A 25,789-nucleotide genomic window follows, 5' to 3' on the forward strand; every position below is an offset into this window, starting at 1 on the left:
TACGTCCAATCATGGAGTATGCATCGACAGCATGGGATTCATATATTGCGGCAAACATAACCCAGTTGGAAGGAGTAAAGCGCCGATCTGCCAGATTTGTTAAGAGAGATTAAAAGAAAACAATCAGCACCAGCCAAATGATCGCCCCCCTACGATGTCAATCCATACAGACACGTCGTGCTGACTTCTGGCTGGAACTGATGCACATAATAATCAACTGCCTGATTAAAATACCAGCCAACCTGTACCCTATCCAGATACTGTGTCCCTACAGAGAGGGCGAAATGTATGCTTCCTGGTCCCTGCGAGAAAGCTGTTTTCCAAGTAGATTCATCACCCAAGGAGAAATTGCGCGAATGCTCAGGGGTATGGGTAGGGGTATGGTTAGGGTTAGGGGTAGTGGTAGGGTTAGGCTTAGGGGTTAGGGGTAGGGTTAGGGGTTAATTGATGTGTAATATCAACTTGGTAGATGTTATTTGTGTCGTTTCTATCTGGAAAACAATGCTCCCCCATTTTGTCGAACAGACTTGTATAGACTCTCCGTCTTCCCAGCAGCAATCCGACTCTGAAATCAGCTGCCGGCAGCAGTCACGACAGCCCAGTCCTTGGATAGCTTCACGGAAGGCCTGGTCATCCTGTAATAGACCACAAACACAGTTTTTAGCATGCGCTTGTTTTTGTAACCTCACAACAACCTTGAACAGTCACATTGCGTCGATGCTCCAAAGGGACCAATACAAATAGGTCCCTGTGCTCCAGAAAAGCACTGCACTTAACGGGAAGAAGAAGTTTTATCTACCAAATGCAATAAATGATTTAAGTGCATTAGCTAACATAAGCTGTATGTAACCATACTTAATGGTTTGCTAGAATGTTAGTTCCCTTCGATTGTTTAAAACCTTTCGTCGTCTGCAGTTTTATAGTTCGCCCGTTATGACCTATGACGTAATGGGACTTCCTGTAAGGGAGCGAATTCGATTGCTATTCTGCACGATTTTCACGTGTTCATCGGAACTTTTATAAATATCAACAGCTATCCGAATACACTTCAACTCCGAGTACTGGGTAAAAAAATATACTGAGTTTATTTGGTATTTACGACACTTATGTATTGTTGCTTATACTGTTGCTTATGTTATTGTTACAAGTTATGTTATTGTCACAAGTGGTCGTAAATTCGGAGTAAAAAATTGTCCGATTTTTTGTTTATTTGTTGGCCGGCAAAATATCTGTTTTACGATCATTCTCCTTTTGAACGAATTATGCCAGTTTTAATGACCTATCTATGAGTGTGATAAATATTTTGACTTATGATTTTTTGTTTTGTAACATGAGTCATTTTGGCCTTGAAATTAACCTTTGTATTTAAACTTATTCCAATGGGTCCTTGAAACAATACTGACAAAGCTTCCACTAGGGGCATATGTGTTTAATGAACACCACATCTTGTTTGATTCTGTATTGTTGCATAAACTCTATCTATAATGCTCTCTGGCGGCATGCAGGAACTTGGCAAAAGGAGGGCTTGAATGGGAGAAATCGTGTATTAACAAGGCGATTCACATGCCTTTCAAGCCCTGTTATGTGTTTTTCATATCCATAATCTGGTCACACCACATCTTGTTTAATTCTGTAATAAAACATGTCAATTCTACTGAATACCATTAGGGCAATCGTGTTTACACATTAAAATCCAGAGGGTAAGAATGTGATAGTTCGATGGCCACAATGTGACAATACCATGATAACAATGCGAAAATACAATGGTGACAATGCGAAAGTTTGATGGCAACGATGCGATGATACGATGGCGACAGTATGATATGACTATCGCATTGTCGCCATCGTACTATCGCACTGTCGCCATCATATTGTCGCACTGTGGCCATCGTACTATCGCACTGTCGCCATCGTATTGTCGCACTGTCGTCATCCCACTGTCTTTATCCCACTGTCGCATTATCGTCATCGTACTATCGCATTCTCGCATTTTTGCAATCGTACTATCGCATTGCCACCATGGTATTGTCGCACTGTCATCATCGTATTGTTGCATTGTCGCCATTGTACTATCGGGTCCTCGCATTCTCACCCTCTGGATTTTAATGTGTTACCACAATAGCCCTAATGCTTTTCCGTATAATTAACCTATTCTTGAAAAAGTCCCTTTTAAGGTAAATGCCACTTTTTGAGGTAAAAGGTAAAAGACAAGCCATAATATAGCTTACCCTGACTGCTAATCTGTCATTAAGTATGTTTTAAAATGACTTACCACAAGTTTTAACCATATGGTGATGTTTGTGGCTGAACATCTGACTCTATTTCAAAAGTAAAGGTCATATGTAAAGGTCAATCATCCCATTAGCATTATGAAGCTTGTACTGACTGCAACTATATCATTCATCATGCAATATTACCGGGTAAATTATCATACCAGAAATGTTCACCACTTAGCATGTTAACTCTTAGATGTATCTCCCTACTTCAAAGGTCAAGGTTACACTTAGAGGTGAAATGTTGAATTATGCCATAAAGCAGCTTGCCTGTAGTATAATTTTTACATTGATCATCATATTTTATAATAATTTAACATTACAAGAAGGCGTAACAGACAAGATAATTTGATGCAGAACATCTTTTTCAGCAATGTCTGACGAAGAAAACTTTGGGTATTTTGGGGAGGAGTTGCACTTTCTTCTGACCGAACCGAGGACTCCGAAATCCTCTCCACTGTATTCGCAGATACGCCCCCATTTCCAAGACTCTTCCGAGATTTACACCATTCCTGTCAGGTCGACTGATAAGCGTGTGCAACACCAGCCAGTGTCAAGATCCCTGGATAAAGCCTTCGAATGAGAGTTTCATCCCTCTCACTTTGACAACCCTTTTGACCGGACTAGACACTCGAGTAATCCATCTGTGCCTAGTTCTTTTACTCCAGAATCTGAAACTCGTGGAAAACACGCAAGCAAACATCCTTTGGAGGATCAGAATAACAACGAACCAGAACATCCAAAGAAACACTCACCATTCAACATATTTCACTTCAGTTTCTTCGGCCACAAGCCGGAGAAGTCCCCAACGAGCAATGATCAAGAGCCGCCAAAGTTGACAAAAAAGTCGAGCCCTAGTGATGATCACAAAACAAAAAAAATGAAAAATGCTAACAAAAGCGACTCATGCCAGAAAGAATCTCAGGAGGTGGCAGAGATGTCCTCGGACCAAGGAGGGAAATCGGTTGGTCAGTTCAGAGGGGCGTTTAATACGGGTCACAGATTGGCTCAGAAACCTGAGCATTTTATTGAAGATGTGGTTGATGAAACAAAGTTCCTTCTGCCGCAGGGAAAAGACTCGACCAATCTGTCCAGCCTCAGCATCGGGGGCGACGATCCTGACTGTGGCAGTGATTATTACGATCAAAAGGGTAAAACATTAGCAGCCATTTTTATCCTTCTTATACAGAACTGGAAAACGTCACTTTCCCAATAAGGAAAAAACTACAAATTTCCCAATTGCTGTCAAAAAATTCCTAATTGAAGGTATCTTAGAAAAATAATAAATTATAAATGAAATGCAACATAAGTTTATAGTTTCCCTATGCAGCTCTATGGCTTGAACCTAAGTAAATATAATATTGATTACTTGACAACATTTTATTATCATTTTTAAAGTATTTGGGATAAAAAAAATCCAATAAACCAATTTCCCAATATGAAGACATCATGACGCGAATTTTCTCAATTTCAGGGTTTTTCGCACACAATTTTTCCAATCGGGCTGGTACCGTTACTTTCGCAGTTGGGCAAATAAATTTGCTGCAGTACGGGATGCAACATTACTGAAAATGCCATATTGTAATATGGTAAATGCGTCTCACAAAACGTATTGGAATATGTTACATTAAATTGAGACAAACAAGAACAAGTCATATCTTATTACGTGTATAATGTTTGTAGACATGTTGTAATTAAAAATGCCATGTATTTTATATTGTTGCACCCCAAATGATTAATAATAATAATGATAAAAATTACAATATAAATATAAATTATATAATCTTTTTTCCTCAGCTCAGAGAAACATGTCACATAACAGTTCAGTCAAACACATTTGAACAAACTATATCTCATACAATTTGGCTATCTTTCTTAACAACAATAGGAACAAAATAAACATGCTAATTTTATAAGTTTAATCCAGCGATTTTTTTTGTTCTTTAAATGTACAAATTTACTTTCGCAATCAGGGAAAAATTACAAATTTCCTTGTAGCCGTCCAAAAATTATCAATTGATGGTTTCTTAAAAAAAAATATATAAAAAAATAAAATAAAATGCATTATTTAGTTAATTTCCCTTTGTAGCTGCTACAGTATGGGTTGAACCTTACTTAAAGGGATCTTTTCACGCTTTGGTAAATTGACAAAATTGAAAAAAGTTGTTTCAGATTCGTAATTTTTCGTTTTAGTTATGATATTTGTGAGGAAACAGTAATACTGAACATTAACCATGCTCTAATATAGCCATTATATGCATCTTTTGACGATTTTAAAACCTCAAAATTATAAAGCGTTGCAACGCGAAACGATTGAATAATTTGGAGAGTTCTGTTTTTGTCGTTAAATTTTGTGAAACTACGAAGATTGCTTATATAAGGTATAAAATACGTCAAGAATATGTACTCGGCGGAATAGCTCAGTAGGCTAGTGCGTTTTTACTTCAGGACTCTGGCAGGACTCCAGGGGTCACTGGTTCGAACCCTGCTCCGGGCAATGTTCTTTTCCTTTTTTTAATTTTTTTCTTGATTTTTTACTGGAGCTTTTACGATCCAATGTTTACATTTATCAATATAAAGCATTTAATGAATAAGTTAAAAAAATGCCAAAATCTGTGAAAAGGCCCCTTTAATGTCATATTTACATATAATGACAAATCTTAATTTTCTCAATTTTAAAGTATTGTTAGCACACACAAAAATACACCAATTTCCCAATATGAAGATTTCACAATGTGAATTTTCTAAATTTCAGGGCTTTTTGCTCATATTTTGCCCAACTGGGCTAGTACCGGTACTTTTCCAAATTGGGTCCTTGTGGTTATTTTATCAGAAAATACACTACTATCAAAGTGGAATAATAGTTGAGTGCACTAGGTATCTTGGGAATAATAGTTGAGTGCACTAGGTATCTTGGGAATAATAGTTGAGCGCACTAGGTATCTTGGGAATAATAGTTGAGCGCACTAGGTATCTTGGGAATAATAGTTGAGCGCACTAGGTATCTTGGGGCAGCTGTTGTTTTGCTAATTTAGTTTTTTAATGCATGGTGGTCAGTAATAAAGAACTCACTTTAGAAACTATTACTTTGTCCTACTGTCTGTATATTCTATCCACCAACATAATTATGTCAAACGAAGTTCTTCCAGACCTTTCAATGTAAACCATTTAAACTTACCCGTATTTCCCATGATATGAAGTTGTGCATGAACGATTTTTTTTTAACCCTTGACCACCTTGATGGGTATTTTCACCCATTTGTGGTCCTTACAAGTTTAATTTAATTAAAGACCTTTCTGAAAAGGTTCAAGTTTTAAAAGCTTCATTTCCAAATCTTAGTTACTAATGAGCAGCAAACAGCATAAAACCTGAACAGACTGCGAGTTACTCGCAGGCTGTTCTGGTTTTATGCTGTTTGCACATAGCCATTTTTACTTTGCTTCTAAGTGGGAAAGGGTTAAACTGTACATTATTGAGAACCTTTAGGTAAATTTTTGCAGAGGTGTCGGGTCAGTCCGAGCCAGCAGCAGAGTACATGTATTGCCTTGATGAGTTGTTAGGCCAGTACCATCCACATGAACTCGACACTGTCTACGAGAGCGAAGATCATGACGAGGTACGAAATGTTGTAAGATTATTATTTTTTTTATTTTATTTTTTTTTTATTTTTTTAAACACAATTATATAGTGCCCTTTTCATATAGTATGTGCGTTCAGAGGAGCTTCACATTTTTCCCCCGATCACTGGGTCATAAGTCGTCTGTTAACATTTTTGCGCAGTATGCAGCCACGGCACATTGGCTTATTTCCCTAACAGGTACCCATTTATACACCTTGGTGGAGAGGAGCAAATGTGGGATAAATTTCTTGCTCAGAAAAATTCCAGTGGTCAGGGAGGGATTCGAACCAGGCACCTCTCAATCTCTTAAGCCAGCGTCCTACCATTAGACCACTGTTCCCACACAGACGTGTGTATAACAGGAATGCAATACTGCTGGAGCAACTAGAGTTTCTCTTCTTTATATTGCCTGTTTATATACCTCGAAGTCCCCATTAATTTTTAGCTCGGCTGTTTTCGGAGAAAACCCGAGGTTTTGTCATAACCAGCTTGTCGTGTCGTCCACCGTCCGCGTCGTGCTAAAACCTTAAAATTTTGTCAGGGTTTTGAATATTGGCTCTAAAATCGAAGTGCTTCCACCTACAACTTTGAAACTATATATGTAGCTGCACCTTGATGAGTTCTACACTCCACACTCATATTTGGGTCACTAGGTCAAAGGTCAAGGTCACTGTGACCTCTAAAAAAAAACACAAAAAAACAAAACATTCTGACAAGCTTTCATTTATTAAAAAATGCACCCGCAGCCAAGAGTTGGCACCCGTTATGCAGTGCTCTTGTTTATATATTACCTCTACCATGCTGCATTTTTTTAGCAGGAATGAATTTGTTGTATGACATTTGATGAGAAAAACCCTATCCCACTCTGAAGCAGAGTGAAAATGGCTGTTTCCAACCAGCATACAGTGGTTAATTTTGTTCAAATTCTGGGCCCAGCATTCGGCCCAATTCCGAACGGAAAAAAAGTATAGCATTTTTTTCCCATTTGTATGGAAAAATTCTCTGTTTAAAGTGTTTTTTTTTTGCATCTCAACATTTCGTTCATCTCGCATCTAGCTTTTTAAGTTGAACCTTAGTAAATATAATATTGAAAACACTTTTATTTTCAATTACACGCCGGGTATGCGAATACTTCGTTTACGGATGGCACTTCACTTACAGAGAACAACAAACGCCACGCGCGAGAGGTGAGTTCTTCAGCTTTTTTGTATTTATGTTCTGTTTATTTGGTTTTTAGACACAGAACATTGTTTGGGTGATTAATGGTATAGAACTTCGTATTGCGAAGAAAGAAATTCGCGGAAAAATGGTGAATTATTTAAAAAAAACGATAAAATTTCATCGATAATCAGCATGAATTGAATGATCAGTACATATTTAAACAAAATAAACATACTTGGAAATAAATCAAGAACGTGCTTACTATTCGAAATAAAAGACTAATATATCCAGTAATGTTACAACATGTTACATTTTAGTTTACTAATGTATTTGAGAAAATTCAAATGTTTTAAGAGTCGCATGCACATTTTTCATATGCACTTCGTTTACCGATCATCTAAAAAACAATGGCACTTCGTTTCCTGACATCTAGACACTTTTTTTCCAGATATAACACACTCGTATTTTTTGAATCAAAAATGCAGAATTCGCTGTGGAATACTGTTAAAGTAAGCAGGCAATAAATAAAAATGTATGTACTTAGTACGCAAATAAAAAACGAATAACCGAAGCATGTTCTTATCCCTTTGAAATATGATTATGATTTGGTATAAATGTGAAAGATAAATGTTAAACAAATTGGATATGTCTAATGAGTAAAATCTATATGACCATATATTTTAAATTACGTTCTAAGCGGTTGATCTAAAGCATTTATCTTTATGTCCAAATGAAGGTACTAAGGCTATTTACTTTTATATTAGATAGCATGTCATGAATGATCACTCTGCTTAAACTGCCTCTCAGAGATTAATATCAGCAGCGATGCAGATTCGAAATTCTATTGGAACTTTTTGGCTCAATGCCAATAAACGAAAATAGCAATAAAAGAACGGGCGGGGTTGATTTAATCACACGATAGTGGTGTAAAAATTATTCATATCCGTCTTTTTTTTAATATAAACACAACACATGCTGCATATGAAGTTCTATCCAATATAGCACCCTAAACTTCGTTTGTGTGGGTATACTAAGTACTGACTCCATAATATGACATTTAAACATTTTATGTACGCATTCCTTTTTTTCCAGAATCAGTTGATTTTACGATTTAATTTTAACCGTGATTCTTAAAACTCAAACAATACAGTGATTTAGGGTCAGGTGAATCGCACTTCGAGCAAACGTTAGCGTTGCGTAAAGGGAAGTGCTCCCTATAAGCAGGGCTCAAAATACAGGGAGTTTTACCATTCTCTTTTTAATTTTGTTGCTACGCATAAGTATCGTCTTGATGATGCGATTCAAATAAGCACAACCGACATAGGATTTTATGAAGAACAAATGTGTATTTGCGTCATAAAGACCCCTTCACTACCGTTATCTAGAGCCCTGCTATAAGTAAAATTAGACACGATTGTGTTGATTCGCATTATCCGTACACATTTATTTAATAATAAATATTATCTTATTTGAAAATTGCAATTATAATAAACATAGTATAAATCAATAGCCATGTGATTTTTGAAAAATATATTTAAAAAATGTTTCGTATGAATAGCCATAATATAAATAAATGCATTTGAGGTAGAAGATAAAACTCAGTTATTAGAGTGCCCGCTTTGTTGAAAGTCTCCGTAATCTGAAGTGCCCTTTATCGGTAAACAAAGTGGCTGCAACTTTATGTATGCCACCTATTACAAAATGTACTATCTTTGTTTATATTTCATTGAATGCTATCAAAATTTCAGTATTTGAAGCACAGTGATTACTCTACATGCTGGAATAGCAAAAAATTTCTTGCAATAATTCTAAGTAGTTTTATTTTGTTAAAATGTTTACTGTTCATCCAGTTTATGCTGTTTTCCGATCAAATTTTCTATTTTTTGGTCAAAACTGTTCCATTCTTCCGTGAAATTGTGTATTCCCAATACAAAAGGATACACCATTTATCAACTCGACCATGTGTCTTGTCTTAAAAACTAATCTTTAGGATATAACTTTAAATAAAACAGAGGAACTTACCTCTAGCGCGTGGCGTTTGTTGTTCTCTGTTAGTGAAGTGCCATCCGTAAACGAAGTATTCGCATACCCGGCGTGAATTATGAAGCATTTAATAGAAATACAAAAATAACACTAATTTACCTATTTTAGGCAAAACACCGCAAGTTTTCCCAATCATAAGGGCCCCGGCCCCATGGTTAAATAAAAACACTGGCATAAAACTCGAACAGCCTGCGAGTTCAATTGTATTTGCTGTTTGCTGTTCATATCTTAGGGTTGGAAATTAAGCCCTATAAACTTCTATATATAAAGGTCTTCAATTTAATTTTGTTTTTAAGGGACTTGAAACGGGTCAGAAAAGGCCTCTGAGTTATTGCAATCTCTATACCCATGCAAGCTCAGCAATCTCTATATCCATGCAAGCTCAGCAATCTCTATACCCATGCAAGCTCAGCAATCTCTATACCCATGCAAGCTCAGCAATCTCTATACCCATGCAAGCTCAGCAATCTCTATACCCATGCAAGCTCAGCAGTCTCTATACCCATGCAAGCTCAGCAGTCTCTATACCCATGCAAGCTCAGCAGTCTCTATACCCATGCAAGCTCAGCAATCTCTATACCCATGCAAGCTCAGCAGTCTCTATACCCATGCAAGCTCAGCAGTCTCTATACCCATGCAAGCTCAGCAATCTCTATACCCATGCAAGCTCAGCAATCTCTATACCCATGCAAGCTCAGCAGTCTCTATACCCATGCAAGCTCAGCAATCTCTATACCCATGCAAGCTCAGCAATCTCTATACCCATGCAAGCTCAGCAGTCTCTATACCCATGCAAGCTCAGCAGTCTCTATACCCATGCAAGCTCAGCAGTCTCTATACCCATGCAAGCTCAGCAGTCTCTATACCCATGCAAGCTCAGCAGTCTCTATACCCATGCAAGCTCAGCAGTCTCTATACCCATGCAAGCTCAGCAATCTCTATACCCATGCAAGCTCAGCAATCTCTATACCCATGCAAGCTCAGCAGTCTCTATACCCATGCAAGCTCAGCAATCTCTATACCCATGCAAGCTCAGCAATCTCTATACCCATGCAAGCTCAGCAGTCTCTATACCCATGCAAGCTCAGCAATCTCTATACCCATGCAAGCTCAGTTTAAGAGACGGTTTGAGTCTCTCTGGTGGTAGCTTTGTCTGTTGGTCTGTCCACGTATAATTTTATAGTGTTGTGGAGCAAACTCCTTCCACATTTTCCAGACAATCTCTCAACTCTCCCGCTTTTTATGCTCCCGGTAGAGTGGCATATAGCAGTTGAACTGTCCGTCAGTCAGTACGTCGGTCAATCTGTCCGTCCGTCCGAAAAAAACTTTAACATTGGCCGTAACTTTTTCAATATTGATAAGCATATCATGAAGCTGCACATTTTGAGTGGTGGAAGTTCAAGGTCATCCTTCAAGGTCAAAGGTCAAAAAAAAAATTCAAAGCAGCGTTTTCATGAAGCTGCACATTTTGAGTGGTGAAAGTTCAGGGTCAAGGTCATCCTTCAAGGTCAAAGGTCAAAAAAATAATAATTTCAAAGCGGCGCAATATGAGGCATTGTGTTTCTGACGAACCCATCTCTTGTTCAATCTCTTTCAATAGGTATTAAAATGCAATATAATTTGCAAACCAGTGTATTGTTTGTTTACTGTAATTAAACAAAAAAGTGACAACATATTAAATACCTAGGAATAATAAAATCCTTTTAGTCCATCCCTTGAAGTCGGGGGGGGGGGCATGGGAACATAAAATGGAGTCACTGATTTAAACCCTTTCCCCCGTAAGAAGCAAAGTGAAAATGGCTTTTGCAACCAGCATAAAACCAGAACAGCCTGCAAAAAACTCGCAGTCTGTTCAGGTTTTATGCTGTTTGCTGCTCATCTAAATTTCAGGGTTGGAAATGAAGTTTTTAAAACTTTAATCTAGTAAGAAAGGTATTTAAATAAATGTAACTTTCTACAAATGCATCAAAATACGTATCTAAGTGGTAAAGGGTTAAGCAATACAATACATAGAGAATTACAGGTTATACTTCCCTATTGTTGTGTAATATCTCAGGTGAGGCTTCAAATAAAAAAACGTTAAGGCTTGCCTGTTTATACATGTACTTTTACCACTTAGATATGTATTTTCATGCATTTGTAGTCCTTTAGAAAGTTTTATTTAATATAAGACCTTTCTAACTAGATTCAAGTTTTTAAGACTTCATCTTCAAACCTTAGATACTGATGAGCAGCAAACAGCATTAAACCTAAACAGACTGCGAGTTACTCGCACGCTGTTCTGGTTTTATTCTGTTTGCACATAGCCATTTTAACTTTGCTTCTGAGTGGGAAAGGGTTATATACCTCTAAGTCCCCATTAATTGTCCCCTACTGGTTTGCACTCCGTCTGTCTGTCTGTCAGTCAGTCAGTCCGTCACACTTTTCTGGATCCTGCGATGACTTTAAAAGTTCTTAATATTTTTTCATGAAACTTGCAACATGGATAGATGGCAATATGGACATTATGCACGGCATTTCATTTTGTTCCTACGTCAAAAATTGTGGTTGCTATGGCAACCAAAAAAAAAAAAATTCTGAAAATGGTGGAATTTCTGACAATGGTGGAGCCGGTAGGGGACCATATTGCTTGACAATAGCCTTGTTGTTTATATATAACCTCTACCACGCTGCATTTTTGGAGTAGGAATGAATATGTTGTATGACATTTGATGAGAAAATCATGACATTACATGCAGTTGCTCTTTTTATTTGTAAAGAAAGATTTTTTGCTATTTTTATTGCTGTTTGTGCTTTAAATATATTAACAAAAATGATGTTGAATCTGAGAAATGTGACCTACCTCCAAACATTGACTGATATAAACCGTGTTGACAAGATATAATATATAATATCAGACACCCTAATAATAGGATGATATCAATGCAGTGGTATGATTAAAGTTATTTATTTATTTACTGTTTTCCTTTCAATATTGTTCCAAATCTTCAGTAGCATTCTGTTTTAATGTCAAAATGTACATGTTTTCATGCTTGACCCTAGGACTCTGAAAAACATTCTGGTGAACGCTGAGGTACCGCGGTATTTAAATGATAGTTTACCACTTCAGGTCACAATATACTTAAAGATTTCCCTAACAAATTCAATGTAAAAGCAATAACTTTAACAAAAAATAATGTCACACTTCTTTGCACATAGAGACCATCATAACCATTCCTTTTCTTAAAGAGCATTCCAAGCGGATTTAAACAATAAACAAGGTTGGTCATGTGGTATGTGAGAAAGAATTTGATGCGAATCAACGGTCACTGTTTTACGGCCATCTTTTTACCGACCTCTCTCCAGTTGATGAGGGTTGCTCCCCAACTGTCAAAGTCTCATGAAGTCTGCAATCTTGGGGCAAAACGGGGAATTTGTAGTACAGAAAATGTTTTTCCTACCACATGCACACAGAAATATTAAAAAATAAAGTCATTGCAAGTGCCCATACAGAGAATTGTCTTCAAATAAATAATGATTTTGTTTTAAGAAGGTATAGCATACTGTAACCTGCATATGAAAGGGAAAATGATAATTTTGCTTTTGTTATAAAATATAGACTTGTTTATCTCACTTAAAATAAAAAACGTTAAATAAATCAGTACTTGCACATTAAATGATCCTGCGAATGATGGTATATTATTCAGTTCAATTTACTTTTTTAAGTCTTTTGTGTTTTAGTGAGAAATACATTCTTTCAGTTAAAAAGGTTATAATTATGCAGATATTATTGACACTTATACATTAAAAAGAAAATCAAAGTGAGTTCAATTTTTTTTTAGAATAGGCCTGTTTCTGTATCCACATAGTCTTAAGTAATAACCCAGTATAGATAGTCAGCGATTTTTTTTCATTCTGTATTAAGTACCAGAAAAAGGCACTTTCCCAATGGGGAAAAAAATAAAAATTTCCCTGTTACTGTCTCCAAAAATCCCAAGGTTTCCAAAAAAAACAACAAAAAAAAGAACGTGTCCTGTATAAACATGTACCTTATCTTAGGCTTAACTTCACCTCGAATCTATGTTCCCACTAATCCGCAGCGTCTCCATGGCAACGTCTACCAGTATAGGTGACTACACTACGTGTCAGAATAGATCAATTAACAGGCGTCCTGTTATCATATCGATTGTCTCACATTTGGTGTCAAACAGAAAAGGCGGCATTGTTTAATGTGGTTGTTAATTGGCTTTAACATACTACATTATAATTTCCCGCTGCGTAAGGGCCAAGGAGTCGTTCACACATCTGAAGTCCAACATCGTTGAGTAAAAATTTAAAAGCAGGTTATGTTCGCACGTTTAACATACAGAGAAGTTGAGTAAAAAATTAAGCATATACAATCATTTTCCTCACTATGTTTATTTCTGTCTTGTTCTGAACCCCCAGTAATAATAACAATAAAAATAATAAGTGAATTTGAATTGAGTTCACCATGTCAAAACATCCAGCAGATTCGTCCAAGCGTTTCCTGCAGATGATGTGACATGTACACAAAAGCAATTTGGTGCTCTGTTCTAACACGAAAAACACGTGGCGTGTATCTAGGAACGGAAGTAGTAATGTTTAATTTGACATTAATAGATCTAGTGTATTTCGGATAGGCTTTCGAACTTAGCAATTTACAATGTGAAAAAAATGCGAACCAAAAATGCATATATGTCTATATATATCTCTATATGTAACCTGTCCCGGAAAATAGCCAAAAGTCCTTGAAAATTGAGCTCAATGTCCCGGAATTGGTCTGAAAATTTATGGCGTGTATGCTGTATCAAAGGAATTATAATAAACCAAATAATAATAATTTTTATAACACTTATATAAAGTAATCAGTTTGATATCTTGGTTTCAATCGAATCCACCTGTTCATTTAAATTCATCGAGAATATGATAGTAATCATAAGAATGAAGCCAAAGTTATACTGTTTTGCATAAAGTCGTGTTTTTAGTGTGAGCGTTAGCTCACACTAATTTTACAAAGAAAATTTTGCAAATCAGTATGCGCTTAACTGCTTAACTACGCTATGGAAAGACAACCACTGCCTGTTGCAGTAAAATAAGCAGACAACAAATTTATGCTAGAAGCGTCTGCTTAATGCATGTCAAATAAGATTAGCCTGTGCAATGCGCACAAGCTAATCAAGAACGACATTTCTGATTGTATATTGTTTTTGTCTAAAGAGTCTCTGGTACTGGGATGACAATTAATGCATATGCATTAAGCCCTGTTTTCCCAAAATGAAGCTTAAATTATATTTTTTGTTAATGATTTAAAAAACAACAACATCTGGACCTGTGCTTTAAGACACACTCTTTATAAAATTGAATGGGTTGTGTTCATTTAAAACTTGCAATATAAATAGCTATAACATAATTTTTAAAACTGAGTTACGTCTAAACGTATACAACAGCGAACACCTACAGTGCCATCAGCGCTTTGATTATCTTGTGGGATATGGCAAGGTAGTGTTAAGTGCTTTGTTATTGCATGTCATCATTCATAGAAAGGTTTGTGATTCTTTTATCACCAAAAAATTCATCACTCATCGTATGAGCATGGATGGCCGTGTGGTGTAAGTGATAGACTTTTACTCCAGGGTCAGTGGTTCGAGCCCTGTTGAGGGTACATTTTTTTTCTTTCTTTAATTTTATCCTTGGTTTTACCAGAGCTTTTCATATCCAATGTTTACATTTTATCAATATAAAGCATTTACTGACAAACTTCAATACATGCCGAAATCTCTGAAAAGGCCTTTTTTAGAAACTGACATGTTATCAATGCAAGCAATCTCAAATTACTTTCATTTCTACATGTATTAGCAGTATGACATTTTTAGCCCGACTATTTTATATGAAATATATATAGTGGAGCTTTCCTTTACTCACCCCGGCGTCGGCGTGACCGTCTGCCTTAGCGTCTGCGTTAGCGTGCAAATGTTAAAGTTTTCGTACTACCCCAATTATTTTTTTTGTCCCTTGACATATTGCTTTATATTTTGCATACTTGTTTACCAACATGATCCCAACCTATAGAGAAGAGCAGACAACTCTATCAAGCATTTTGTCATAATTATGGTCCCTTTTCCACTTAGAATATGCAGCAAATGTTAAAGTTTTCGTACTACCCCAATTATTTTCATTGTCCCTTGACATATTGCTTTCATATTTTGCATACTTGTTTACCAACATGACCCCAACCTATAAACAAGAGCAGACAACTCTATCAAGCATTTTTTCATAATTATGGCCCCTTTTCCACTTAGAATATGCAGCAAATATTAAAGTTTTCGTACTACCCATTTATTTTCATTGTCCCTTGACATATTGCTTTTTTATTTTGCATACTTGTTTACCAACATCACCCCAACCTATAAACAAGAGCAGACAACTCTATCAAGCATTTTGTCATATTTATGGCCCCTTTTATACTTAGAATATGCATATTATTGATAAATCTATGTTAAAGTTTGCGTACTACCCCAAATATTTCCTATATCCTTTGAAATATTGCTTTTATAGGTTGCAAACTTGTTTACCAACATTACCCCAACCTATAAACAAGAGCAGACCACTGTATAAAGCATTTTGACATAATTATGGCCCCTTTTACACTTAGATAATTGAGCATTTTGCTTAAATTTTCATAACTTCTTTATTTATGATCACATTTTATTATTACTTTGACTAAACAACACTTACCTGAATACCACAATGGAATCCACCCAAACAATACCCCACGCCCCTACCCAGAATCCCTCCCCCCATCCCCCCCCCAATTTTTTTTATTTTTTTTAAACATCATCTTAATAAATTACCACACCCCACATTATACCCCCCTCACCCCACCCCCCCACAAAAAACTTTTTTTTTAATTTTTTTATTTTTGAAAGGTCGTCTAATAAATTATTGAATATGAACAATTTCCCCATGATGGCTAACGTTATACTGTCAAGCACTCGAATAGTCGAGCGCGCTGTCCTCTGACAGCTCTTGTTATGTCCTCCACCACTATAGTGGGGGACATATTGTTTTTGCCCTGTCTGTTGGTTGGTTGGTTTGTGTGTTTGTGTTTGTTTGCTTTAACTTTAACATTTTGCCATAACTTTTGCAATATTGAAGATAGCAACTTCATATTTGGCATCCATGTGTATCTCAAGGAGCTGCTTATTTTGAGTGGTGAAATGTCAAGGTCATCCTTCAAGGTCAAAGGTCAAATATATAGCTTCAAAGCGGCACAGAAGGGGACAGTGTTTCCGACAAACACATATCTTGTTTACTTCTTAAGGTGTTTCGGTTAACCAATTAATAACCGGTTACTCCAAAAGGTTTACCGGTTAATGATTTTGGGTAAAATATTTTTGCATCCCTAACAATAACTAATATTTCTAGCAGCTTTAGTGCAAGTTTAATCATAAGTGAAGCAGGCTTTTCTCCAGGTTGGTCCCTCTATGACTGGACTTCAAAATCAATTTTGCCGTGGTGCTTGCTTTTTTGCTCAAGGCACAGCGATGCTTGAAAATTTCACAAGCGCTTTCCAATTGAGGAATAACAAAAAAAGAAAGAAAATGATGTGTTTGTTTAGCTCAAAAGTAGCGAAGATTTTGATTGAGAACATATACAAAATTGACATATTGTAAGGGGCGCGCACCTTAACCCTGACCCACCAATCCCCTTCCGCGCTGTTTCGCCACTATAGAAATGCCTTGTCCAGTTTTAATAGTACTCATATATGGGCCGTGCTCTGTTAAAAAGGGGTTTAATGCATGTGCGTAAATTGTCCTCCCAGATTAGCCTTTGCAGTTAGCACAGGCTAATCAGCGCTGACACTTTCCGCTTTTATGATATTTTCTGTTTAAAGAAAGTGTCTTCTTAGAAAAAATTCCAATTTGGGCAGAAAGTGTTGTCCCTGATTAGCCTGTGCGGACTGCATAGGCTTATATGGGACAACACATTACGCACATGCATTAAACCCCATTTTCACAAAGCATGGTGCATACATATATTGGTATTTAGGTAGCTGTAGTCCTTGGCTAGACCAATGTGATAACATCATTTTTATCAATTTACATTAATAAGGGTTTTTTACCTTATCAATTAAGTGTGGTACACAAATGCTCCTCAGAGATACACAGGTATATTACTATCTAAAAATGTTTAATGCTCCTCATTGTTTTCTAGTGATGGAGGCATTTTTTAAACATCTTAAAGGGACCTTTTAACTGATTTTGGCATGTTTTTAAGTTTTGTCGTTCAATTTTTAAACTGATTAATGTAAGTATTGGAACTAAAGAGTTCCAGTTTAAAACAAAAATGAAATTAAACAAAGAAAGAAAAGTTATCCCCACCTGGCCGTGAACCACTGACCCTTGGAGTAAAAGAGTATTAAACCACTCGACCATCCATGCTCATATAGTGAAAGCTGTACACTTAAATCACTCGACCATCCATGCTCATATAGTGAAAGCTGTACACTTAAATCACTCGACCATCCATGCTCATATAGTGAAAGCTGTATTTTATACATTTTATAAGTAATTCTTGTAATGTCACAAAATATAAAAATAACAACAGAACTCACGAAAGTATTCAATCGTTTCCCATTTGTAACGGTTTAGAATTTTCAGGTTTTTAAATTGTCAAAAGATGCATATCATGGATATTAAGAGCATGGTAAATGTTCAGTTTTACTGTTTCCTTGCAAAATACATAACAAAAACAAATTTGCAAATATGGAACAATTTTTTTCAATTTTATCAATTTATTAAATCGTGAAAGGGTCCCTTTAATTCAAAAGCCAATATGAGGCAGTTATAGCATGTTAGATATTTCTTCCCAAGGTCCTGGCTTGGCAATGGCAGGGTGTGAAAGACTTTATTTGAAAGTTTTCCTTGTTTTTATTAAAATTACTTAAAACTATTTCAAATAATACAGCTTTGAAAATAAATTAATTTGATGATGTTTGTCAAAGATATTAAAATCTGTGGTCAAGTCTCTTTAAGACTTTTGACATACAATATTAACTTACCAAGGCTGTCGACTTGAAGTGAATAAATACAGAAATTGGATGTTTTGTTGAGCCTTCAATATAAAATGAAAATATTTGTTTAGTGTGTTCAGTAATTGTTGGATCTATTACATGTGTTCACTTGTCTTTATTCACTGTCAGTCTGCAGAAAATTTAAATAAGAAGAATTTTCTACTAAGATTTGTTTTGTTTGTATGGATATTGAAATAACAAGTACGATTGAACGTTATACAGAATATAATACTGTGCTGTAGATATTCTAAAGTATATAAAGACTGCTAAATGTAATAATAATTTGAAGTAAATTAATAAGGGAATATATGTTCTTTGATTATTTGTGAAAATTTTCATATATATTTTTTGTTTTTAACAAGGAGGCAAATAAAGAAGAAAATATTCAATGTGAATTTGATAAAATAAATAGTCAAAGTTGTAACAGATACCAAATAATTTAATTAGCTTGAAGAACATTTTTGAAAGAACTTGTTATGAAATCATAAAATTGCCAAAGTGTGATAGACAAGACCTCATTGAAGTTGGATGCATGACTGAACATTGTTTGCAGATTGTTGTGAAACTACATGTAACTCATCTGATAAGGTTTGATTGGAGATAAAAATTATTTGACAATCAGCTCTCTTGTTTTCCATTTAATAATGCAAATTAAAACTTCATGTGTGGTGATTAATTGTGCCAACATGTGATGGTTGTGTTCTTTTTTGTGCTCATTATTATTTTTTGAGGACGTTGCCAATGCAGAAAACATTAACCCTCAGGTCTGTAATGAAAACTTGAATTATACTGGATTTTTTTTAACTGACTTGGCAATACTGGGTTTTTAGTGTTTTGTTTTAAGTATAATTTATTATGCCTCCCTTCGAAGAAGAGGGGGTATATTGCTTTGCACATGTCGGTCGGTCTGTCGGTCGGTCGGTCCGTCCACCAGGTGGTTTCCGGATGATAACTCAAACACTCTTGGGCCTAGGATCATGAAACTTCATAGATACATTGATCATGACTCGCAGATGACCCCTGTTGATTTGAGGTCACTAGGTCAAAGGTCAAGATCACTGTAACCCGAAATAGTAAAATAGTTTCCGGATGATAACTCAAGAACGCTTAGGCCTAGGATCATGAAACTTGATAGGTAGATTGATCATGATTTGCAGATGACCCCTATTGATTTTCAGGTCACTAGGTCAAAGGTCAAGGTCACAGTGACCCGAAATAGTAAAATGGTTTTCGGATGATAACTTAAGAACGCTTATGCCTAGGATCATGAAACATCGTAGGTAGATTGATAATGGCTGGCAAATGACCCCTTTTGATTTTCAGGTCACTAGGTCAAAGGTCAAGGTCACGGTGACCCGAAATAGTAAAATGGTTTCCGGATGATAACTCAAGAACGCTTATGCCTAGGATCATGAAACTTCATAGGTACATTGATCATGACTCGCAGATGACCCCTATTGATTTTGAGGTCACTAGGTCAAAGGTCAAGGTCACGGTGACCCGAAATAGTAAAATGGTTTCCGGATGATAACTCAAGAACGCTTACGCCTAGGATCATGAATCTTTATTGATCATGACTCGCAGATGACCCCTTTTGATTTTCAGGTCACTAGGTCAAAGGTCAAGGTCACAGTGCCAAAAAACGTATTCACACAATGGCTGCCACTACAACTGACAGCCCATATGGGGGGCATGCATGTTTTACAAACAGCCCTTGTTGGTGTTTATTAGCAACAGAGCGGCATTGATGATTTTTAATTTGCTGACATATTACAGGTCAATTAGAGCAGCTCATTAACTTTTTTAGTGTTTTAATACGAAAACAACAAAGTAAGCATTTCGTGGTGGGTTATATAATGCAGCTTGAAAAGTACAATTAAACTTTAATTTTTTGTAGGTTATCTGAAACTGGTTGAAAAAAGCAAAGGAGGCTGGGTGAGATATTTGTATCAGATAGCAATCAAGTTGAGTGCACTATTTCAATATCTTTTAGGTATATTAGTCACTACAGGATTTAAGTATTGAACATTTGTTTATCATTTTTGTGCTGTATGATAAATTTTATTTTGATTTAGGATTTTTTTTAATTTCTTTGCAACGTGTTTGTGGCGTTTTGGCAACAGAGTATATAACATCAATTTTTTAAATAGTTCTTCATTCAACAACTACAGTTTATACAGTGGTCAGTGTGGAATTCATGGTTTGACAGTTGATCGTTTGAGAATAAACAATGTATGGTTACATTTGAGAAGTCAACTACTGTTTGTACAGTAATCAGTGTAGAACTACAGTTTGTACAGTAATCAGTGTGGAATTAATGGTTACAGTTGATTGTTTGGCAATACACAAAGGAAACATATTATCGTTACCATGGAAACACGATTGGAAATACCCGATGATGTCACAAGCCCATCGAAGGCGCTTCAAATGAAGCAAAAGCTGAAACTGAAGATCCCTGGTCCTTCGGTAAGTTGCTGTTGTTTTTTTGACAACATCTGTGTTATCAAAATTTGTTTTCAACGTATGGATAAGGAATTGTGTCTTGTCCGTGTCCATGTCTCATGTTGGAAGTTGGAGATTTTTATGCCCTGCGAAAGGTGGAGGGATATAGAATTGGTGTTATTCGTGTGTCCGTCGGGTGTCAGTGCTTCAGTCCATCGGTCCCTCTGTCACAGAATTGTGTAAGGGCTTTAACTCGGAAAGGTGGAGAGATATATAATTGGCGCTGTCTGTCAGCCCGTCAGTCCGTGCGTCCGTCTGTCACAAAATTGTGTAAGGCCTTTAATATCTCAGAAACTAAAAAAAAAAGATATCAACATGATTCTTCGTGGTTGTATAGATATATCATAGATATATATAAGCTTTTCCCTCGGCAGCTTTAGCACAGCAGTACCCCTTTGCAGGCTTTTCCCCACAGCAGTACCCCTGCAGTGTTCGACACAATAACTTATCTGAGTTAGAAGTCCTTTGGACTCCTTTCTTTTGAAATTTAGGAGTCCAAACAGATTTCAGGGAGTCCAACAATTGAGACACTTGTATATCTTATTTTTCGTGTCATAACATATGCAAATCCATGAAATGTTACATTGTTATGCCCCCGGTAGAGTGGTATATAGCATTTGAACTGTTTGTCCGTCCATCCATCTGTCCTTCAGTCCGTCCGTCCGAAAACTTTAACATTGGCCATAACTTTTGCAATATTGAAGATAGCAACTTGATATTTGGCATGCATGTGTATCTCATGGAGCTGGACATTTTGAGAAGTGAAAGGTCATTGAGGTAAAGGTCATTCTTCAAGGTCAAAAGTAAAAAATTACAATCCAAAGGAAATAATAAGCTTTAAAAGGGAGATAATTTTTAAACCTGCCAAATGATATATTGAAATTTTATTTCAAAGCGGTGCAAAAGGGGGCATTGAGTTTCTGACAAACACATCTTTTGTTCTTTTATGTTTGTTTTCAGATCGAAGTACTTAGTGACTGCTGTTCATTATTTGTTATTACACATTGCAAAATTATTTAACCCATTTCAGTAATATTTAAGTTAATAGTCAACTTAATTATTGTACGGTTTCAACAAACATTATTTTCTATTAAGCATTATGATTGCTTGTTTAACCTCGACATTTTGGTGAAAAAACATTATCGGAGCTTTCTGTCTTGTAAGTGTCATAGTTTATAAATCAGTTTGTAAGGGTGTCACAGCCCTTTATTTCTCATTGCTTTTATAGATACCCCATAATATTTCTAAGAATGTGGTAATTGGGAAATGCAATATAATTCTAATTTTATTTCAATTTCATCATTGGGTTCTTACACCATGAAAACATTTTCATTTTAAAAAACAACATGGCTCAGATGGATATTTTAAGAGAACAGCTGCACACGTGGCAAGTTGCTGGCCAGTCAGTCATTAAGACGTTTCAACACTTCCACTCATAAAATATGAAATCATACCTTCCCCACTAGCGAAAGTGTCCAATCGTAGCAGATGAATTATTGTATCATGATGACTTGCACGGAATGAAGTCAAAATCTTTTGTCTTAAGTGAAATATTCAAGTCTGAAAAGTGTTGTGTTCAAGTCTTCAATATAAGTGCGCATTAGTGAGGTTTATTTGAAGCTATAATTTGTTAATGTCATGTCAACATTGAACTTCGGAAGTGTGATTTGGGTTACAAATTTAATAATGCTCATTTGAGAATTCAACAATACATTTATAGCTGTGCGTTATGATCTCAATGATAATTTGCTAAAAATATTTAGGCATGAAAAGCACAATTTCCACAAGGATTACACCAGGTTTTCATCATCAGTCTTTTAAGTACCAGTAACCACGATTTTATTATGGATGAGTACACATGGGAACTGATAAGTGTGGTTGGTATGACACAGCTCACAAACTGCAATAATCACTGAATTGTCCATTGATAGTGCCACGGGTTATTCACGCTTAACTGATTCACAGCCAGTCCCATCTTCAGTACCTTGGGGCCATAAAACATACTTTTTGTGAACAATTTCAGGTACTGTAATGATTTTTTAAAGTAATGAGAGACTGTTTGGCTAGTTTTACCTAGCAAAAATATCAGAGAAAAAATTCAGCACAGGTTTTGTGCTTGCCTATCAAACGTCAAGGATGCATGACTTGTGCTTGCCTGTTAAAGGTCAAGGATGCATGACTTGTGCTTGCCTATCAAATGTCAGGGATGCAGGATTTGTGCTTGCCTATCAAAGGTCAAGGATGCAATTTAAAATATGGTGTTTATTTGGTTCAGGTATATTGTCTTAAGTGCAGTATTCTTGCTGGTTATTTCTTGTGATATTTCCGATTTTCTATAATTGTTTCATAATTTACTGAAGTCTTTACATAAAACATAATCATTGAGGAACAAAGACAGTGACTCAGATCTATGCAAGAGTGCATGATTCTGTGTATTATCAGAATGAAAACTTGAATTTGATATTGAGATAAGTTATCATTTTATAAATGGTAAGCAGTTTATCTTGTCAAGGTAATATGTGGCTATTTTTGAAACTGCCAATTTTACAATTATAAAAGCCACTATAAACTTAATAGTAACACTAAAATATTGTCCGAAAAAATATAACAGGACAATTGTTAGTTTTTGATGAATTATTGAATATTTATTTCATTAGTCATCATGTCACTACATAACTTGTAAAAATATAGTTTTCTGTCGTGAACTATTTTTCAACAAAAAAAACAACAACTCCTCTATGGGGTAGAAGGTAATTTATAACATAAACAAAATTTACCGAAATCAGACCTCAAGAAAGTTTTTTTTCAAGATCGCCACCAAGATTGCCACCAAGATCGCCACACAGATAGCCACCAAAAGCTATTGATGGTCATAGCTATGTAACTATACACTAAAATTTTATGATTTTGGTGTCTACACCTAGGTTTTGAGGAACACAGAACACAATAAAATCATCAGATAATACTGAGAGTTATTGTAGTACACAAAATACCAACTTTGCGTCCTATATAAAGCAGAATTTGATATGCTTACCAGATTTAAAACATTAAATTTCAGACATAACATAGAACGAAATTAACTTTTACTTTAAAACAAAATGTTTGTAACATTGACAGAGAACAATTTAATTTTTGAAAGCAAATGTTTTGCCAATTTGCAATAAAATATTTATTGCCAGTGAAATTAAAGATTTAACAATTCAAAAATGAAAGATTGAGCGCTAAAGAAAATGCAATATTTTACACTATGAAAGTGGAAGATAAAATGCCTTGAACATGGATTATTTAAAGGGACCTTTTCACGTTTTGGTAAATTGATAAAATTGAAAAAAATTGTTTCATATTCGCAAATTTTCGTTTTTGTTATGATATTTGTGAGGAAACCATGATACTGAACATTTACCATGCTCTAAAATAGCCTTTATATGCACATTTTGACGATTTAAAAACCTGAAAATTATAAAGCGTTGCAACGCGAAACGATTTTATAATTTGGAGAATTCTGTTGTTGTCTTTATATTTTGTGAAACTTCGAAGATCGCTTATATGTAGTATAAAAAACGTTGTATCAGGAAGGATGGCCGAGATGTCTGATGTGCAGAATTTTTACTCCAGGACTCCAGGGGTCAGTGGTTTGAGTCTTGCTGAGGGCTACCTTTTTCTTCTTTTTTAGCTCAACTAGTATAAATGAAATATATATAGTGGAGCTAACTTACTCACCCCAGGCGTTGGCGTTAGCATTTCCGTTCCCGTTAGCGTTTGCGTGCAAATGTTAAAGTTTGTGTACCACCTCAAATATTATGTCCCTTTACATGTATATTGCTTTCATATTATGCATACTTCTTTACCAACATGACCCCAACCTATAAACAATAGCAGACAACTGTATCAAGCATTTTGTAAGAATTATGGCCCTTTTTATGTCCCCCACCACTATAGTGATATTTGGCATGAATATGTATTGCATGGAGCTGCACATTTTGAGTGGTGAAAGGTCAAGGTCATCCTTCAAGGTCAGATGTCAAATATATTGGGACATGTAGGTTCACAAACACATCTTGTTTCACTTAGAATATGTATATTATTGATAAATCTATGGTAAAGTTTGCGTACCACCTCAAATATTTTCAATGTCCCCTGACATACTGTTTTCATATTTTGCAAACTTCTTGACCAACATGACCCCAATCTATAAACAAGAGCAGACAACTGTATCAAGCATTTTGTAAGAATTATGGCCCTTTTTTCATTTACAATATGCATATTACTTTAGTTATACATTGCCATAACTTCTTTATTTATGATCAGATTTTTTTTAATCTTTGACAAAACAACACTTACCTAAATACCAAAATGGATTCCACCCAAACAATACCCCACGCCCCAACCCAGAATCCCTGCCTCCCCCCCCCCCCGAAATTTTTTTTATGTTTTTTTATTCCTTTTTTGATTTTTGAAAGATCATCTAATAACTTACCACACCCCACATTATAACCCCCTCTCAACCCCCCCTACCCCCCAAAAAAAGATTTATTTTTTTCCTTTTTTATTTATTTACTTTATTTTTGAAGGACCGTCCAAACTTCACACCCAAGCTATTGCTATCAACTTGAAATAAAATTTATTTAGTTTGTTTTATGTCTTTACAAATGTTCAATAGATTGTGGAAAATATACCTGACCTTGACCTTATTGAATAATTTGAACAATTACCCCATGATGGCTTACATTATACTGTCAAGCACTCAAATAGTCAAGCGCTGTCCTCTGACAGCTCTTGTTAAATTATATTCTTGATTTTTTACTGGAGCTTTTTAGTTCCAATGTTTAAATTTATCAATATAAAGCATTTAATGACAAACTTCAAAACACGCCAAAATCTGTGAAAAGGCCCCTTTAACAGTATGAAAATTGAATACTTAACATTATGAAATTGGTGATTTTACGCTCTAAAATGAAAGATAAAACAATGTGAAACTGGAAGATTGAACACAATAAAAATGGCCATTAAATACTTTGAAAATGGAAGATTTACCACAAGCAAAATGTAAGAGTGAACAAAAGGAAAAATTCAGATGTAACACCCTTGTTGAATCACAAGGTGTGCTTGAAAATAACT

General features: G+C 35.7%; 1 protein-coding gene across 1 annotated transcript; it reads left to right on the top strand.

The window, feature by feature from the left end:
• The first annotated feature begins 977 nt into the window (after positions 1 to 977).
• On the top strand, positions 978 to 12,461 carry LOC127855886 (uncharacterized). Its single transcript, XM_052391779.1, has 4 exons — positions 978 to 1,065; positions 2,645 to 3,424; positions 5,774 to 5,889; positions 12,325 to 12,461. Exons 2-4 carry the CDS (start codon positions 3,154 to 3,156, stop codon positions 12,349 to 12,351), a joined length of 414 nt encoding a protein of 137 aa, XP_052247739.1. The 5' UTR covers positions 978 to 1,065; positions 2,645 to 3,153; the 3' UTR covers positions 12,352 to 12,461.
• Positions 12,462 to 25,789: the final 13,328 nt, after the last annotated feature.

Source organism: Dreissena polymorpha, chromosome 13 (genome assembly GCF_020536995.1).
Source record: "Dreissena polymorpha isolate Duluth1 chromosome 13, UMN_Dpol_1.0, whole genome shotgun sequence".
NCBI classification, from domain to species: Eukaryota; Metazoa; Mollusca; class Bivalvia; order Myida; family Dreissenidae; genus Dreissena; species Dreissena polymorpha.